The sequence below is a fragment of the Aquila chrysaetos genome, chromosome Z (assembly GCF_900496995.4).
Source record: "Aquila chrysaetos chrysaetos chromosome Z, bAquChr1.4, whole genome shotgun sequence".
In the NCBI taxonomy this organism is placed as follows: domain Eukaryota; kingdom Metazoa; phylum Chordata; class Aves; order Accipitriformes; family Accipitridae; genus Aquila; species Aquila chrysaetos.
In genome coordinates this window covers 71,280,249-71,299,249 of record NC_044030.1, presented here as the reverse complement: position 1 = coordinate 71,299,249, position 19,001 = coordinate 71,280,249, and the positions used below count along the sequence as shown (strand labels likewise).

The window sequence follows — 19,001 nt, the reverse complement described above, 5'->3', positions numbered from 1 at the left end:
TCAAAATCTGTATAATAGTAAAGCATGCTACATTTCTTATTTTTATTGCAAGTGAGCCCAGTTTATGAATTTAATTTAGTCACTAAAAAAACCCCAAACTTTGTAATAGTGAAGGACAAAAGTCTGAAACACCAGTACTCTATGCCTAGTATATTCTGATTAGATTAAGGTCCCTGCAACATACTTCCAAATAAATGTTCTAGGTTTTGTTAGCATTTTAAGAGGTATTTTTATTAATAGATGAGTCACATTCACAGCATATTCCTACAACACAGCAACCAGCAACTGCCACATGTTATATGTTTTTGCAAAACAGCTGAAAAGCAACACTGCTGGCCTCAAAACTGTGTAATTGTAAGTCTGCATTATGTATCCCTTTCCAAATGGCTTTTTTTTTTCTTTGTCTTGAAACTGAAATACTTTATTTATAGAAAACATGTAACATACTGGGGCAAAGTAGTTATTTTTCCCCTAGATTATGCACTCACTGAAGCATGTTCCTGTTGGCATTTTGTTAAGTTATATATTGGCTATATGGGCTTGTATTATCCAGGACAGTAATTCTACTCAGTAAGCTCCCAAAGCTGGTAACATTAAGATAATATCATTTTTACTGGTAAGGAAAAGACGTCAAAACACCAAGGCACCATATTTAGCATTCTAATAAAGTATTTTTCTCTAAATTATTCAAAATCTATTTGTTTCAGTATAATTGTTTTTTAATCACTTAATTGTATTTGTAAAAGTAATAGTTCCCACCTGTTTATATACAGTACCAGAGTTTGGCTGCTTGCATAACAAAAGCATATTCCAAGAATTCACACAGATCTTCCCTGGAGGAGAATTACTAAAGCAATAACATGGAAGACAACGGAGTAGAAAATAAGAAGTACCAACTTTTATTAGATGATGCATCTAAAATACTGATCTGAGATCGCCCTTAGTCTGGTGGGTAGGTAACTTCTAGGAATGAGCCTAACCCTACTTTTTTGCCCTTTGGTGATACAACACCACTGAAGGAATTAAAAGTACAGTGAGTTAGGCAGTCATGGCCAATCATACCCATGGCACAGTAAATTTAGGAAAGGTAAAGCCTGTGCTCAGGGAAACTAAAGTTCAACTTTTCTCCCATACTTGCTTCAAAACCCTGTGAAACCTGCATAAAAATGCAGCTAAGCCTTTACTTAAAATGCAGCACACATGTAACTACAACAGAGGCAGTCACCAGAACCACAGCTTACTCTGATATTGGGTTTAATCAATGCTTGGTGTAATCAACAAGGAATGTGGTTAACTACAGCAAGCTTTAGCAAAATATCCCACACTAAAGGCTCTCATGTACACTGCGATATTCACCCATTATCACTTAACATTCTGGCTATGACTCTGGGGGTTACCGTCAGAATTTTTGGAATCTCTTCAGCAAATGCAGCATTCAAGTCATCTAATACACAAGATCTCAAGAAAACATTGATAATCCGAATATAAGTAAATTGGCATATACTGAAAGGAGAAGATGAACACTCACTGCGAAGTTCTGATTGAAGTTCTGGTTGTATCCTGATGGATAGAACTCAGGTGCTTTAACAGACAACTTTGATGTTACCACAGGAGCTACAGCCACCCGAGGTTCAGCCACTGCTGGTCCAGAATCAGGAACCGAAACTTTATCTTGTGATCGAGATGGAATTCCTGTCTGTTGGAGGTGTTCTGAAAAGTTTTTGTCAACAGCTTTTCTTAGAAATGGCTGAACTATTATGTATTCACACAGAGTACACACAGAATACATAATTTTTGGACTTTAAATACACTTTTACTACAAATATACTTTCAAGTTTACTTCAAATATATTGTTTTTATTGTTCTTTTAAGTATGAATAAAGTTGTCACTTTAGCAAACTCTACCTAGATGTCTTTCTACACAACAGAAAGTAAACACAATGTTCATGTGAAAATGACCAAAAAAGGGGAGAGGAAGGAGGAGGGGAAAAAAAAAAAAAAAAGCTCTTTCCCATAAAAACATGTTTTCTAAAAGGGCTAACCTGAGAAACTAGTAAACCTGCTTATGGTATGCTTGCTCATCTTGTGGGTTTTTCACAGATTTCAGATACAAATGCAAGATTTGGAAGGTCAATAAATGGAAGACATTGCTCATTTTTAACAACACTAGTTTTTAACATGATCCTCAAAGACACTTACCTATTATTGTTCTCCTACACCATTTGCCAAAAAATCCAATGAAACAGTGTTATTTTCCACATTTTCCAAATGTATCTTTACAGATTAGCTCCTAAGTTTCCTGAAAACAGAACTCAATACCTACCCGAAAAACCTAACCAACAAACAATGCTTTGTGTTACTGGTGGGTTGGGTTTATATTTTGGCAAACCTTAAGGCTGGAGTTCTTCAATAAGGGGAAGGCTGAGACCACCTGTGGTCAGATTAACAGATGGATAAAAAGCACACACAGATGTGAGGACACAGAAAGGGGGGGATGGACAGAGAGGTGTTGCAATACAACACTGCACCTTTACCTGGGTACAGGCCCATAACCCAGACACATGACCCCTCTTCTGAGGAAAGGTGCAGGTGCCCCTACGCGGCTCATCTCCCTGCAGTGCCGAGAGGAGCTGGGCAAGTGCCCAGGGTGTGCAGAGCGCTGGCCCTCAGGCTGCACTGACCTCTCTACCCCTAGGTGCGGGGGTGGGAAAAAGGACGCGTCCCTGCGGCCAGGCCAGAAGGAGGTGGGGGGGAAGCCCCACGGCTCCAGTCTCAGTGGGACAGCGAAGCGGGGTCGGGGAAGGGGGAGTCGGAACAACAAGCGAAGCAGGAGCGGAGCGGTGCAGGCTAATGAGGGGAGCGTGGCTGGCTTCAGGGGGCTGCCCCCCAACACCGGGGGCCTCCAGAGGGGCGGGGAGGGGGCCGCTGCGCGGCGGCCCGTACCTGCGATGCTGGCGCCCAGCGGCGCCGTCTTCGGAGGCCGCAGTGGTTCCTGCCGTGCGAAGAGGCCGCCCGTTTGGTGATGCTGCTCCTGGGCCAAGCCTGAGCTGTGGGAACCGCTGCCCCTGAGGCGGGCCCCGCCACCGCTCTCCAACGCGCCCGCGCCGCTGAAGGAAGCAGCGCCGCTGAAGGGAGCGGCGCCTCCTCGGCCCCGGCTTCGGCCTCGGCCGGCACCTGGAGCTCGGTCGAAACTCTCCGACATGCTCAGAGAAGGGCGACTCAAGCGCTCATGGGAGGGAGCCGGCGACCGGCGCGGAAATCGCCTGGGGCCCAGGGGGCGGGGCGCAGTCCGGCCACGCCCCACAGCGGCCCGAGCCCTTCACTTTCAGTTTCACCCCCACCTTCACCGCCACGATGGTCGCGGCCCGCCGCGGCTGACAGCGCCCCCTCGCGGCTTGCCCGCGCCCGTCGCTATAGCAACCTCGGCGCGGGGCCGCCGGCCGGAGGCGGGAGAGCGCGGCCCGCCGGGCGGCCGCGGCCCCGCCCCCCGCCGCGGGAGCCCGGGCGGCCCCGCCCCAGGCGGGGTGTCGGCGAGAGCTGCCCCCGCCGGCTAGGCCCGCTCGGCTGCCACGGGTTAAAGGCTTTCGCCCGGATTTGGGGCCGCGTTGCCAACCTCACGTATTCAGAACGGATGAGTCAGCATTCCTCGCCCCCACCCCCCGACCCCAGCACGGGCTCGACTCGCAGCAACCGACCAGCGTGGGGTTTGCTTGCGTCAGCAGCCGGTTCCGGGGCTGCCGGCCGTACCCGAGTCACACCTTCCTCAAAAACCGCAAGGAGCTTGGAAACGGCATTTTCAAAAAGTCACTATTCTCTTGCAATCGCTTCCCTACAGGAAGAAACAGCCTGAGGCGGCCATAACGAGACCAAGGCCGCAGCTACACTCAGTAGGAGACCTGTAGCTACGCGTGCATCATGCTACACTGTGCGCATACAGCTGCTGCCACAAAAAAGGGGTTTGCGTGGGAAAGCTGCAAGCTCAATTCTAAATTTAAGCCAACAACGTGACAATATTATTGTACTGTTAGGGCTATTCAATACAAATGTGTTTGTTCAGAATAATGCATTTTCATGTATAATTTATGCATGACGTGAGAACAAAAGCTCTTCTGATTTAATTTTTAAAACCTTCCATGCCAACAGGAACTAACTGAAGGAGGCTGTCCACATAATGCAGTTTGCTAATATTATCACATTAACTGCGAATGATGCAATTCACGTGCCCCTTCACAATTTAATTCACCTATTTTTGTTCCATTTCAGTCCAGAGCCTTGCTCTACTTGCTTTGCAAACTGCAGATCACAATCTGCTTCCAAGGTGCAGGACGGTGACTGAGACCTGGGGTGCCCACAACAACCTCAGCTCATCCTGCGGGCGATGTTTGTATTCGGTCTCCCTGAACAGCCAGGCCTGTGCTGGCCTTGCCACCTCTTCCTTCCACAGCCAAAGTCAAAGGCTTTTGTGGTGTTGGGTCAAACTCTGTCCATCATTCATGACGGGGTGAAATATATGCAAATATGTATGAAACATTACAAAAAAAATCACAGTAGCACTGCCTTGTATTTAAAAAAAAAATCCAATTGTATTGTAAAACAGTGCCTTTAGAAGTTATGTTCCTATTTGGATTATTACTACATTTTACAAGTTTTAATTATTAAGGGGGGGGGGGGAGCGGAGCTAGGGTGTAAAATATTTGTTACTCCCCCAAGGCATGGATTGGACTGATTTTTGGTGAGAGACAAAGTTGGCCAGACAGTAAAAGCGACACAGTTAAAATTAATTAGGCTCATGGGAAAACTGTTCCTAGGTGACCCTTACTGTAAGTGAAGACTGGTAAACTAACAAATCTATACTCTGCAACTGAAATGAGAGCAAATGTAGGAGATTTTGATGAGTCTTCAAAAAATCGGAAGACTTCCCTTTTGTAAACAATTGTCAAAACTAGATTTAAGCAGTATTAGTAATCCTTTAAAGATCACAAATTAGCTACTAAAATAACTATATTAAAAATATTCAGTATTATCGTGTTATTTCAGCTCCAGCTTTAAAGCCTATATTGTGACCTCTGGTCACATCTGTAGACTTTACCTTATCTGGAGGAGAATGAAAAGCTTACATTAATGTGAAAAAGGACATTAAGATTCTCCATCACTGGTCTCAGGATCGTGAGGCTTTAAGAAAACCATCACTATATACTGGCATCACTTTTTAATATGCCAGTCTTTCAAGAAAGCAAATCTCATTCTTTAAGGTATACACCTCTGAGGAACTAAATGCCTCGGGTTATCATTATTGAACCAGACAACTTTTCACCTTTGGTCATAAATGTGAGTCCTTTTCACTTAGCAGATGTTCTATATCATCTTAATTTAATGACTGTTTGGCAACTACTTACCGTTTAGCGTGGAATGCGATCCCAGGTCCATCTTTTCATTACAGATGCACTACCGAAGTTTGCATGAGAGCAGCTGTGTTTAGTTGGGAACCCAGTTTCTCCTCCCAAGTGTAGACACCTGTAACAAAAAACAACAAAAAAAAAAAAAAAAAAAAAGAGTCTTTCAGACAATTAAATCCAAAATTACAATCCCAAATACTACCTACAATAGTCAACCCCTTTAGACAACGCCTCAAATTCTGCTTAGAATGTTCTGGCCCAAGCGGCTGAACTCCCGTCAATTACTTCAACCCTCTGAGGCCAAACAGCAGAAAACCTGAGACAGCTAAGCTAGCAAGACATATGCTAAGCACCCAATGACTGGATTAAAACTTTCACCAAATGCCCTTATGACCACTTACAAATAGCCACTAGAGGAGTTACCTGCTTTGTCCTAAGCATGTTACCTAATAGTCTAAAAGTTAATTCAGAAGCAATACTGCACACACCTGCAGTGCCTGGTGCTGAGGAACCACAAACTCCAATGTTGTCACTGTTCAGAACACAAGCACTTTTACAATTTTTTTTTCTTTTTATGCTGACAACGTATTTCTAAATAGAGAAATGGAGGAGGCTGGTTCTAGCTTTTAAAACTGAATATGTTATTAATAATTGGACTTGCGCTGATCCCTGTCATACTGATGAGGCATGTTGTTACACTAGTCAATGGTAACTGAGCCCAAAACATAAAGCACATATATTAGCACATAAGCCATAACTCTAAATGGAATCTTCCCCCCAGATTTATTTAAAAGCATGGTAACCTCCGGAACATCTAGTAGTAGGGTATCCTATTCATTACTCTGAGAGACTCGTGTTTTCAGTGTTTAACTTCACTTGTGGTCGTAATTCACCGTGAGCCTGGAAGCTGTGCGACACCTCCGGCAATGCATATTTTGCAAGAACAGTTACACCGATGTAAATAAATAAATAAATAAAGGCCTAACTCATACCTAGAAACTAGAGATCATGTGAAATACGACAACATATCGATTCATATGTTATTTATACAGTTGCCAGAGTTCCTCTTTTTCTGTTATCCCCCCGTACTGTATCTACCCCTCTACGTCCAGCACATACACCAGATCACTGCTTTGTTATACGTTTCAAGAAATAACGACAATAATAAAGAGGATACCACCTATCTGCTGCGGCGTTTGTCCACGTGAAACAACCGCCTTTCAGGAAGTCTCTTCCCGAGCCGGCCGCCTCGACCTTCGCCTCCTCGCCCCGGTCACTGGCGGCCCGCCACGGCTGAGGGGCGAAGGCGCCAGCGGCTGCTCGTGCCCGCCTGCTGCCAGCGCCCAACACCTCAGGGCTCCCCCAACGGCTTCGACGACTTCAGCCCTGACCGCGGTACCTCCGCTTCCCTGGGGAAAGCCCTCGCCAGAGCCGCGGCCCAGGGAGAGAGCGCAGGACCGGCGGATAAAGCCGCCCCTGGGGGAGCCGCCCGGCCGCCCCTCAGCCGCGCGCGCGGGCGCCAGAGGCGCGGGCACGAGCGCGAGCCGCGGGCACGAGCGCGAGCCGCCGGCGGCACGCAGGCGCCACGTGACGGACACCTTCCCCCCCCCCCCCCCCCGCGCGCCCGCCCCGCCGCCCCCTTCCCGATCGGAGACGGGGACGCCGCGTGACTCGACAGCTCCGACCTCCGCCGTCCCCTCACTCCTTCCGGGTTGGCGGGCAGGCCCGGCCCGCTCCGCCCCCCGCCCCGCCCCGCCCCGCCCCGCGCCGCGCCGCGCCGGGGACAGGACTACGGCGCCGCCTCGCCCCAAGGTCGGTCAGTGCCGCGGCGGGGCCGGCGCCGGCGGCGCGGCTGGTGGGTGCGGCGGGGCGCGGCGCGGCAGGCCGAGGGGGCTGTGCCCGGGGCCGGGGGCGGCGGCACCTCCGCTTATTTCCCGGCGCGGGCGGGGGGCGGCTGTTGCGGAGGGGAGGGCTGCGGTGTCCCGCTCTCGCAGCGCCCGGGAGCGGCGGGAAGGAAGGGTGGGAGGAAGGAAGGAAGGAAGGGCGGACGGACGTGTGGGAGGGAGGACGTGTGGAGGAGGCAGGTGGCGCGGGAAGGGGCCCCCGGCAGCGCTCCCAGGCGGGGAGCGGAGAGGTGGCGGGTGCGGGCTTCCACCCGGGCGGGCGCGGCGGCCGCCGCCGAGCCGTTGTGGCGGCGGGGGGTGGCGGCGGGCGGCGGGCCCGGGCGCCGGAGGGCGAGCTGCCTGCCCAAGGTCAGTCAGTCGGTGGCCGTGGGCTAAAAATAGCGGCGGGAGCGAAACGGGGCCGCTGCCTTGTGGGCCGGGCGGGCGGGGAGAGGTGGGCCGCCGCCGTGAGGCCAGGCGGGCCGGGACGAGGCGAGGCGGGACGGCACTGCACGGCACGGTGGAGCCCGGCGGACGGCGGGGTCTCGGGCGAACAGCCTTTCCCTCCGCCGGCAGCCAGTAGCCGCCCGCTAGCGAGGGCGGCCCGGCTAGCCTGCCCGCTGCCCCGCTTGTCCCGCTCTGAGTGCCTGCTTCGGTATGTCTCCTGAGCGCCTGTAAGCTGCTGTCCCACCCAGGGTAACTGCTTCGGGAGCTCTGGCAGGGGTTGGAATTGTTTGTCTGGTTCCTTGGGGCGCAGGAGGTTTTCACGTGTCAGAGTTGCTTGTTTAGAGCAAGGGTGTAGAGAGAATATGGTCATGAGTGACAGAAATATGATCTCTAGGTCAGCTTGAAATGTCAGTTCTCCCATGGGCTTGTTACTTCAGTTTGATAGTTGTCTCAGTTTGAAATCAAAGTTGATTTTTTTTTTTACCTAGAAAGAAAAGGTGGGGAGAAATGATCATCTCATGGCTACTGGCAGTTGACTGGACTTAAGCTGCTGAGTTTACATACCTTCTGTCTAGTATCATTAATAATTCTTGTTTTGTTTTTACATGTGCAGCAGGGATTCCACACGTGGCAAAGGGTCTGCTGTGAGGTCTGGGCGAAATGGCAAGCCTTCTGCGTATTGCTGTTAGTGGGTGCTCAACTCCTGTGTTTGGCAATGTGTTACCACCTAAGGTGCATTCTGCAAAGATGCCATGTTTGCGAATGTTTAGAACCCACCAGATGCTCACATCTCAGGCAGCTCCAAAGCCAGGTAAATTGAGTAAACTGTTGTAAATAATCTTTTACTTTAAAACATGAAGATAACTTGAATTTTTCTTTCAGATACACATTAGTGCAGAAAAGACTTAAAAAGAACACTTTCAAATCATGCCAGCAACATACATGAGTCAGTCACTTGCAGTACAATTTTACACTGGTTTTAAAGGGCTTATGCAGAAGATGTTTGTGCCTATTATGAATACTTTGGATCCAAATAGTTTTTAGTGGGTAGGGGGTCAGAGCTCCTGCTGACACCTTACTTGAGAAAAGTATTTATAAAAAGGCTTTTCTTAGTTAAAAGCCTGAGTTTCCCATGAGTGTTGGTAGTGCAGCTCTGTGTGCATGCAGGGGAAAATACAGCTCTCACAAAGAGGGCATTTGCAAGCATGACTGTATGTAGATGTAATTATCCCATCTAAAAAAATCTCTTAACTTTGTTCAGGAAACTCTTACGTTGTACCACCTTGAAGAACTTCTGATACGCATCTTCGTGTGCTGTTGGTACATTTGTGATAATTACATTTTAGTGCAGATAATGAACAGGTTCAGGTATTTTCAGGAACAAAAAAGGGGGGGGAATGGGGGCATCCTTGGTTCCAGTTTATGATGTGAGCCTGCTGTACGAAAATCAGAACTGACATCTTTTTGCTCTATCCAATGGTTTGCGTAGCCTTACAACTAGAAGACTGGAGAATGTATAAAACTGGTTTAATGATATTTTTGCTCATTATCCTGCATGGATCGTGTCTCCCTGAAGGAATTTAGAGATTCTATTTCAGGGCGGATCTAGGGCCTTCTCTGTCTGTGACAGATTAATGTGGAGAGTTAGACTGATCATACACGTGATGTTCGGTTCTTCCAAACATACACAGTACGTAGCTGCATTAGTATTAGGAAAGTAGAGCTGTTTGTAAACAGAAGTGTCTGGTTGTGAAAACACAGGACATAAGTTTAGGCTGTATAACTCTGAGAAGCCTTTGTTATGTGCAATTTCTGGCAATACTAACAGTAGCTGGTACATTTTGGGGTCCTTTCAAGTCAGTGATCCAGTGTTTTGGAGCTACTGAAGAAATGTGGTGAGAGGAGGAATTTCTTTACTCTGAGGGCTCCTGATAATGTATATTGCATGGCTTTTTACCGCAGTTGCATGGTGAAACCTGAATTTCTTTGCTCTGCCAGATTTGTCATGCTCCAAATATATTTTTTTTTCCATATTAAGTATCTGAATGAAGGAGAATCTGTCTGTCTTGATATGGCAAATTGTCCCTTGGTTGGGAGTGTTAACCTGGGACGTAGGAAACTAGGTTCAAAGTTCTTTCTCAGATGTCCCAGGTAAGTGCCCTTGTTGTTTGAGTTTGGAATCAATCTTTGTATTTGACTTTGACCGCAAATTTGATCATGAAACTGAAAGATCTCTACAGTTTTACTGAAATCAGTATGCTCGTCTGTGTGTGTGTGAATTTTCTTGTTTTTATGAATCACTTTTCAGAAATTTTTCCACAAGGACAGAGAATTCTCATTAGTGTCATGTGTTTAACCATTCAGTACTGTCCCTTCAGCTCTACTGTGTGGAAGCCCTTATTTAAGGGCAAGTAGTATTCATGCAATGCAGTTATTTAATGCTGAGAATTATAAGTTTGATAAGTCTTTTGGTTGATAATTAAGCTGTCCTTCATTTTGGTAACATGAGATTTGCCATTCAGTAGAGGACAAATCAAGGATAAAACAGCCATTGAATGACAAATTAGCAGCAGTACTATTGCCTATGTATACTTTTTAAGTGCTCTTGAATCAAATTTAACAGCATATAAAATAACTACATTTTCTTCTTACTTGTAGAAATTATCTTTGATTATAGTGACACTCGGTAAAATCACTGTCATACTAAGTTTTCTGAAAAGACTGGTGTCACAGTAATTCTTCTGAAGCCTGTAGTTACTACTTCCATTCTCTTAGATTAGCTTTCATTTAGTCCAGGATATGTTGTGTACAAGAGTGACAGCTGCTTGAGGAGTGAAGAGATTTGGAGTCAGCTGAGAAGTGAACTTGGAGGATGGATACCTTTCTTACTGCTATTTATTTTGCTGCTATCTTCTTTGTTTCTTAGAAACATAAGAATTTTCATACAGGAGTAAACAAGTAACCTGTCTCAAATGGTTGCTAGCACCAGATGCTTCAGAAACAGATGCAAAACTTTCCCAAACCCTGGGAAACGTGCTTACGGAGTGACTGACTCTGAGGTTTCCAATGTAATTCCAGATTGGTTTGTCCTATAGCTCTGTGACTTTTACCCCTCTCTATTGTGAGATTTTTAATGTCCTTTTTATTTTGATGATGCTTCTTAAAATCTCCTGGTTTTTTTTCTGAATCTTGCAGAACTTTTAAACCTGTAACAGTTTGTTGTCAATTAATTCTCTAGATAAGCTGTACATTATTTATATACCATAGACATTCTCCTTTAATTTCCTTGGGTTTTTTGTATCTCCTTGCTTGTATAAGAAGGGGGATCAGGTGTTTGTTTAATCTTCTGTACCATTTTTTTTTCTTTTCTTTTTGCCAACATCATATTGCTGTTCTTCGGAATATGTCTTCATCTTCAGAACAGGTGAGATAGTTTGTTTAAAGCTGATACTAGAGTCACTTAGAAATTAGGCAGATTATGTATCCTCTTTTCCCATCCCAGAACATGTGGCATATAGTCAAAACTCCTTTCTCTTTTCTCTAAGTCAGTCTTTAGTGTTTGTTGATACTATCTTGCTACAGACTACTTTCTGAAATCAGGTTAAGGAGATAAAAACCTGTATTTTTCTCTATTTCTCTACATACAATGTTCTGAGTTCTTTTGATAGTTTTAACTTAGGATCTTCTTTAAACACTCAGTTTGTAGATGGAAGTTAAATGGAGAAAATCACTTTTATAGCTACTTTTAATTGTTTGATTTCTGAAGCTTGGAGATGTACACTACCTACTTATTTTGTTTACTTGAAGTTTGAGACTGTGCTTTGAATACGTCCTCATACACAGTGGAGATTATGTTAAGGGGATGAGAAAGGGTGGCTTCTTACCAGTTTTCCTAAATTCTAATTTATGTACATTCCATATTAAAATTCTAAGGCCTGTGAAATTTTATGATTCCGCTTTTGATAGTGGCAGAATCCTTTTGTTTGTATCAAAAAAAGTATTGTGTATCTCCTACTCAATGAACTACACATTCAAAACCTTCATGTGGCTCAAAAAGGTGCTCAGGGTATGTGTATATGGGTCTGTTTTTGGAAAATGTTCTTGATGTCATAAAGCAGTAAGTTAGTTACTAAAACGTACTCAAGGCAGTTCTTCAAGAGATTATCTGATGTGGAGGCTTAGAAAGGCACCTTGGAAGGTTCACACTCTTAGGCAGTTTTAAACCCGTGGCAAGGGTAGCAGATATGCTTTCTCAAAATAAAACCTAAATCAAGATCCTAAGTTTATAATTCTAGATTTCAGCTTTTCAAAACTAATGACTTTGATGAAATTGCTGAATTCAACAAACCAAATCTGTGTTCATAGTATAGCTTCCTTCAAACATAGTACTTATCGTACCCTGTCGTGAAGGTTTAACGTAGATCTTTGCTTTGCAGTTGTAGACATCTGCTCCATTTTGGTGCTGAGTGATGTGATAGCTCAGGGAAGTCTGCTTGAAAAATGTCCTATACCTTCTATAGCTAAAGACTGGAAAACTGACATCTCTTTGCTTCTGATTCATTTGATTCTATACTCGCTGCTTGCGAGAAATTTGGTAGTGCGACAGAGGAGAAAAGAAGGTGAGGGGCAAATGAGACTTGTTGAATGTTTATCTTGGATTTGATTTCCGGAAGCATAGGAGGAGGTCATAGTCCTCAGTATTGGTCTCTGATCATTCTGTTTGCTAAATAAGGTGCAAATACTTTCTATCTGAAAAAGTTTTACTTATTTTTATTGCATGCAAGATGTAACAATGTGAAAGAAAGAAATGAAGAAACACATTTGGCATGTAGCATATTCCTGTCCCATCCCTCCTAGCCATTTACTCTTCTACTCTGGTACCCTACACAAAAGCAAGTGAACAAAAAGAAATCAGAAGCATCAATTGTCATTTGAGCCATAGGAGCTTAAAAAAAAAAAAAAAAAAAAAATTTTTGGCTTGAGAAGTGTATAAGCTTTAGTGAGGTGTCTCTGTGCCTTTAAATTTGCAGTCATCCTTCTATTCCCTGTATGCTATAATTTATTCCTTCCTTTCTCTGCATTTGTGTTGTGGCAAGAACTTCCAAAAGGAGAAAGGGACAGCAGCACTCCAGTTCTTATTTTCTCAATGCTTTTTGAAAAGCGTTTTGCCTTCTATCCTAGAGCTACTTGCTTTTGGAAGTTATGATCAGTCTCTGTTATTCTAACAAATTTCAATCTTCTAGGTTTCATTTCTTCTTCTTAAAGACCAGAAAGCTCATTTCCACTGAGTTGATTTAGTGAAAATCAGAAGCAGGACTTCATTGTATAGTAATTAGGAGAAGAGATGAGGAGAAAGTTCTCTTCAAATTACAAGGGCAATTTGTAGTAAGTGACAGCAACAGTTACTGTAGCTTTCAAGTGGTTAGTGCTGCTGTGATAGGGATGCCCTGAGTTGCACGGTGATGTTTGGATGTGGTGTATGCTGATGAAGCATCTTTGCAAAGCATTGTTACCTTTGTGGGTCTGTTGTTCTAGATGTGCATTCTTGCTCCTGTTGTGACTTCATGTTCCTTTAAAGCATGTTTTATTGAATTTGATTTTTGTCTTGTAATCTAAAGAATTTTAAATGTTCTCCAATGTATAAAAATACCAAAATACTTATGTCTTCAAATTATCTGTTACTATTTTACTAGTTTAATTTCAAAGAGAGAGCTAAAATAAATAAAAAAGGAAGGTAAAAATAGTTAGGAGTAATGCCTTTCTTTGCTTGGTGATCTTTCATTCTGTCTTATTGCTGGATGTGTTCAATCATTTTTTATTTTTTTTTAGTGGGTTGGAAGACTGACAAGTACCAGCTCTTAGCAACTCGTATTGTATTTTCAGAATAAGTTGATAGTATCTTGAACGTTGTTAACCTAAAACATTTTCAGATGTTCAACTTTAAGCACCTTATAGTCCCAGTTTTACCTCACAGATAGATTTAGATTTAAAAATATTAAAATAATTCAGTTCCTCAAAGCTCTTATAGTGTGGTATGTTTTTGGCTTTGTTTTGGTTTTTCCATCTTAAAAAACAAACAGGAAAAAAACATGAAAAGGAGGCATTCCTAAAATGTGCGACACATTATTAGTGTAGTACAATTTTTGTAGCACAATACATAGTATTTGTGGCCAAATTAAAAGCAGATTTGTAATTTAAAACAAGCCTTTCAGCCGCCATTTCCCCCTCCCCCCTTATTTTTTGCTTGGTTGTGTTGGGGTTTTTTTTTTTTTGGTTGCTTGATCTTTAATACGAGTGACTGCTAAGGCTGCTCAAGTTATATTTCATTAATATATATGTGGTGTAAGTGTCTCATGTACAAATGTGACAATCCAGGTTTAAATTCTGGATAGACATCAGTGAAAGCTGGTGCAGAACTGTGCCTGTGTGCTGGACTGCATGCTGTCTAGTGTAATTGAAGCAATGCGGTAGTTTGATACACAATTATTCTGTTCGAGTCTGTGTATTTATAAATAAATGTATTGATTGGATCAGAGAAGTTTAGCTCTCAGATATTAGACTGGAAGCCCACAAATTGTACATGAACAAAGTTAGATGTTCGTAATTTTGAAATCTTAAGCTAAAATAGATGAATTGCAGGTTCAGCAGTTTCCTGAAGTTACTTAGTAGAGCTTTGAACAAGTTAAGAAGATGACATTGAAGATGAGTATAATTGAACAAACTAGTCGATAGGTATTCCGTTATTCTTCAGCTACTCCTGAATTCACATTTTTAATTTCTGTAGCAACTCTTAGAGTACCTTATCGATGTAGTTGTGCCTTTCAATGTACTTTTGTGCTATGTCATTAATAGTGATCTGAGACAACTGTAATTTGATAGACATTAAAAAACATGTTTGGTTAAAATGCAGTTCAGCTGTTCAGGCTCATTTGTTTATTTCTTCACAATAAAGTTGAAGTGACTAGAGAAGCATTTAAGTTCTTCTTATCCCTAAATCAGAATGCCAGTTACACAATCAGAACTGTATAAATTCAGATGGGCGTGAACTGCACCAAACACTTGTTACTGCCTCTGTGGCTGATTGCGCTGACCTGCTGATTCCTGAGAGGACAGGGATCTCTAGCAAGATGGTGTAATCAAGGGAATGTAAACTACCCTGCTAGAAAAATGTAAACTACCATTCTGCTTCCTCTTCCCTTTGGAGGGAGAATTGCAAAGTGTGACAAGTCTGCATGTGTCTGTAAAATGCTGAAGAGTGCCATTAATATAAATTCATTAATCTTTAGTGCAACTAATGCTGCCTTATCTGCCACTCTTACAGGAATTCCTTATAAACAGCTGACTGTAGGTGTCCCCAAGGAGATATTTGAGAATGAGAAGAGAGTGGCTCTATCACCGGCTGGAGTTCAAGCCTTGATTAAACAAGGCTTCAATGTTGTGGTGGAATCTGGTGCTGGAGAAGCTTCCAAATTTTCTGATGACCATTACAGAGAAGTTGGAGCAAAGATCCAGGGGACCAAGGAAGTCCTGGCTTCTGATTTGATTGTCAAAGTAATTGCTTTATTAATATATTTCCTGTTACATTCTTTTTGGAGAAACATATAGGTCATTTTTCTGTAACAGTTTGCTGAAAGTTCAGTAAGTAAGCTCCTTTAAATATTTTCCATTTGAAGTTCTGATTCAATTTTAGTCCTCTTTTTTTAATAGCTCAGGTGTGTACCTACAGTAATAAACTAGTAAATGGCAGCACTGGAAAAAATTGAGGGTAATTTCTTATCAAGTTTTTTACTACCTTGGAGGAGTTGTGTTTTCCAGAGCGAGGTAGACTAGTTCTGGACTCTAATCAGATGAGATACCTGCTCTAAGAAACTTTCACTCCAGAATTAGTAACATACAACTCAAGTTACTCTTTGGAGAGAGTTGCTTGGAATTTTGAAGATGAAAGTTTCTAACTTTTCTCAATCAGACAGCCAACAACTCCACAGCAACAGTGTGTTTCAAAAGTATTTGTAACTAGATGAGTTGTGGTTGATCTGGGAAGACTGCTAAAAGTGAAGTTGCTTGAGAGGTATTAGGTTATGCAGAGTTCTGAAGGAAAAAAGAAAAAGACATTAAACTTGATGTTGAGGCTTACGTTAACTCCTGTATTTGAAGTTATCCTGTCAGGATGGAACATAGAATTTCTGTGAGCTAGTTTGTGAACAACCCTTTTAAGTAGGTTTCTTTTTGAAGAAAAGTGAGAAACTCAAAAGAAGTGAATACAGGTCAAGTTGAGTTTCTGCTTGAAATTCCCTGTATGTAATGGTGCATCACAACCTAATTAGTGATTCTTAGCCTGTAGAGCCTAATTGGCACATCTGTTCAGTAATCATTTTGCTTAAAAATGGTGGGTTTTTGGGGCAGCTGTCTGTCATAAAAGCCAGTAACTGCTGGTTAGAGGCCATCAGATCTTTCTGAAGGTGTGCGCTCACTATTACTGCCCTGTCACCAATCCGCCTAGACCTAATGCTAATATAGGGATTGCAGTTAAGAAGTGCAGTTACTCAGTTCAGTTGTGTAAACAGCCTTTGATATACTTCCTTCCTTGTGTACTTTGTGGATGGGAATGGACAGACTGCAAGCTGGGAGAAGGGGAGTGGAGTCTGTCTGATTTGTTTCCTCTGATTAATTTGGAAACTTCTCTCTTTCTTCAGGTAAGGGCTCCTATATATAACTCGGCTCTAGGTGTACATGAGGCAGATCTTTTTAAGACAGCGGCTACCCTGGTTAGTTTTATCTACCCAGCACAAAATCCAGACCTCCTGAAAAAACTTGCAGAAAAAAAAACTACTGTCTTGGCTATGGATCAGGTTCCACGGGTCACCATTGCTCAGGGATACGATGCACTTAGCTCCATGGCCAACATTGCTGGGTATGAATCTTACTTTTTTTTTTTCTCTCTAGCTCGAGTAAGTATAGCTGGATTAAAAGCTATGTGCTTTGATATTAGGTATATCTAAAACAATTCTGCATCTCTATTTTCATACAGCTGTTTCAAGCATGATGACACTGTTGGAGGTGCCAAACAACTTCAGTTTCTTATAGTCACCTTTGCAGCAGATCAGAGCAAGGCTTTTAAAAGAATAAATAAATAAATGAAATTGAAGGCGGTTCGTCTAATTCCTGGATTTCTTTGTCTAGTGCCTTTTTCATCTGAACTAGATCAGAGCAGGCTCAAAGATATCCTTAAGACAGCTTGAACACAGATTGTCTGTCATTGGGATCTGATGTTGTTGGGAGCTAACTAACCCAAACAGCACTCAGTATGGATGCAATTGCCATGGCAGTTATGAACGAAAGACCAAATACTCTGACACCTTCATGCTTTGCGATTGGTATTGTAGGTATTGTAGTGAATTAAAATGTTGTTGTCAAGCTGACTTCTATTATTAGGATCTTTATTGCTTTTTGTTTTTTAGTTTTTTTTGACTCTTTACTTGGATGATGTCTGTGAGGCATAATAAGCCTTGGAGAAGGCTGCCACATTTTTGTGGACGCCAGCAGTATACATCCACGTACATGTTTGGTTACTTCTCTGTGTTTTCATTCTGTGTAATTTTACTAAAATATAGAAATGCATAATGTATTTGAAGCTATAAAATCTACAAGCTGTATTCCAAATTAGAACTAATTTTATGGCATACAGACCTCTGTATGTCCCTGCTACAGATAGGAAACAGAGTGGAACGGGACTGTTGAACCACAACACTGCTAGTAAAAATGGAAGAAAATGTGCACTGTTAAGAAAAGACTTAATTACACACTAATCTGCTCTTTCAGATAACTCTACTGATGTTAACTTGGCTTCCAGCCACCCATTCTTGGATGGCTACAAAGCAGATGGGGCAAAAGAAGTAGGAAGGTTAAGCTATTTGCCCTAAGCCATATAGCTCTGCAGAGTTAGGGTCAGCGTGTCCTTTTAAAATGTGTTCTTGCTTGTCTAAGCGATCTTACTGCAAAACTACCCTGGGTTTTGCAATTGCTTGTTCATGTTTCCTTCCCTGACAAGTCTCAGGTTACAGCTTTTGAAGGTAGCTTCAAAGACCACGAAGTTAACTTTTGGCAAGTTTGTTTATTGTTCAGGTAAAATTTTATTTTGAAAGAGTGAATAGTTGTGGACATGCAGTATATTGCAGTCCAGAAATTCTGTGTGAAAATGCATTCCATGATTTAAAAAAAAAGCAAGAAATATGAATGAAGACTCTTAAACTTGTGCTCAATAGTAAAATATTAAACTTGCTTTATTCTGTGCATGGTGTGTTCAAATATTCATACTTTTGATTGCTGTCATGAGTGGAATTGTACTGAGACTGGGAAAATACTGATACATGTTTGTCCTTTATTGACAGTTACAAGGCTGTAGTACTGGCAGCAAATCACTTTGGTCGATTTTTCACGGGTCAGATCACAGCTGCTGGTAAAGTTCCCCCAGCAAAGGTATGTGCAATTGAACAGATACTGTGGAAGCAGACTATGTGAGCTCCTGAGCACAACTAACCACTGCTGGAACTGTGTTAAAAGGCTTTTCTCCTGCCTTGGGGCTAGTTCTAGAGACTTTAGAAATCCCTATAGTTATTCCCGTACTAATTTTTGTTCACTACCAGTAGTGTTGTTTTTCTGGGGAATAATAGAATAATTTGAGTTTTATTTAAGTTTGCTTAGTTTTAAACAACAGACTAGCTATACATGGAGGGATTATTTTTTTTTTCCAGATGGGGAAAAGCAAGGGAGCAGTTAAGAAAAGTCAAAGATGTTGGGATTTCTGGTGCATTGAAGGCTGTGATGTAAAGGATTGCTTGATTGGAATTGCAGGTGGATTGGGTTGAAGACAAATGAAAGCAGAATTAGGGAAGGAAAAAAAAAGATGAGAAACCTGTACTTGCTTACATAAATTGTTAGCTACAGATGAGTTGGCTCTCAGATAAGTGAAATTAAGCTTTTAAACTGTTAGATTTATGGGGCAGCAGTCATTTTGGGTTCTGTGTCCAAAGGTAGCTTGTTTAAATGGCTGGTTAATGAGACGTATCTGCAGTTGTGAAAGCAGTACAATGCTGCTGCTTTTCTAACCAGCTCTAGTTTTAGTTTATGCTCCAAGCATGATGATGGTATCATTCTAGGTCTTGATCATTGGAGGAGGAGTTGCTGGCCTGGCTTCTGCAGGAGCAGCTAAATCGATGGGTGCGGTGGTTCGTGGATTTGACACTAGGTAGGTGTGTGAAAATGTTAATATCCATCT

At 42.8% G+C, this 19,001-nt stretch overlaps 2 protein-coding genes across 6 annotated transcripts in view; one reads left to right on the top strand and one right to left on the bottom strand.

The window, feature by feature from the left end:
* Window positions 1-6,977, bottom strand: part of PAIP1 (poly(A) binding protein interacting protein 1) — a 28,694-nt gene extending 21,717 nt beyond the window's left edge. Inside the window, exons 1-3 of one of the 3 annotated variants that reach the window (XM_030004517.2) lie at window positions 6,577-6,977; window positions 5,397-5,514; window positions 1,529-1,710 (exon numbers count right to left, since the gene is read on the bottom strand). In XM_030004517.2, the coding sequence (XP_029860377.1) occupies window positions 1,529-1,710; window positions 5,397-5,427 (213 nt within the window). In that variant the 5' untranslated portion in view covers window positions 5,428-5,514; window positions 6,577-6,977. Of the gene's footprint in view, window positions 1-1,528; window positions 1,711-2,943; window positions 3,218-5,396; window positions 5,515-6,576 lie in introns of those variants that run through there. The other 2 variants (XM_030004518.2, XM_030004516.2) reach the window with 2 other exon arrangements.
* A 167-nt stretch (window positions 6,978-7,144) lies between these two features.
* The window catches only part of NNT (nicotinamide nucleotide transhydrogenase), a 48,034-nt gene continuing 36,177 nt past the window's right edge, over window positions 7,145-19,001 (top strand). The window contains exons 1-6 of one of the 3 annotated variants that reach the window (XM_030004511.1): window positions 7,145-7,251; window positions 8,340-8,537; window positions 15,048-15,277; window positions 16,420-16,637; window positions 18,115-18,202; window positions 18,883-18,971. In XM_030004511.1, the coding sequence (XP_029860371.1) occupies window positions 8,387-8,537; window positions 15,048-15,277; window positions 16,420-16,637; window positions 18,115-18,202; window positions 18,883-18,971 (776 nt within the window). In that variant the 5' untranslated portion in view covers window positions 7,145-7,251; window positions 8,340-8,386. Of the gene's footprint in view, window positions 7,252-8,339; window positions 8,538-11,145; window positions 11,151-15,047; window positions 15,278-16,419; window positions 16,638-18,114; window positions 18,203-18,882; window positions 18,972-19,001 lie in introns of those variants that run through there. The other 2 variants (XM_030004512.2, XM_030004514.1) reach the window with 2 other exon arrangements.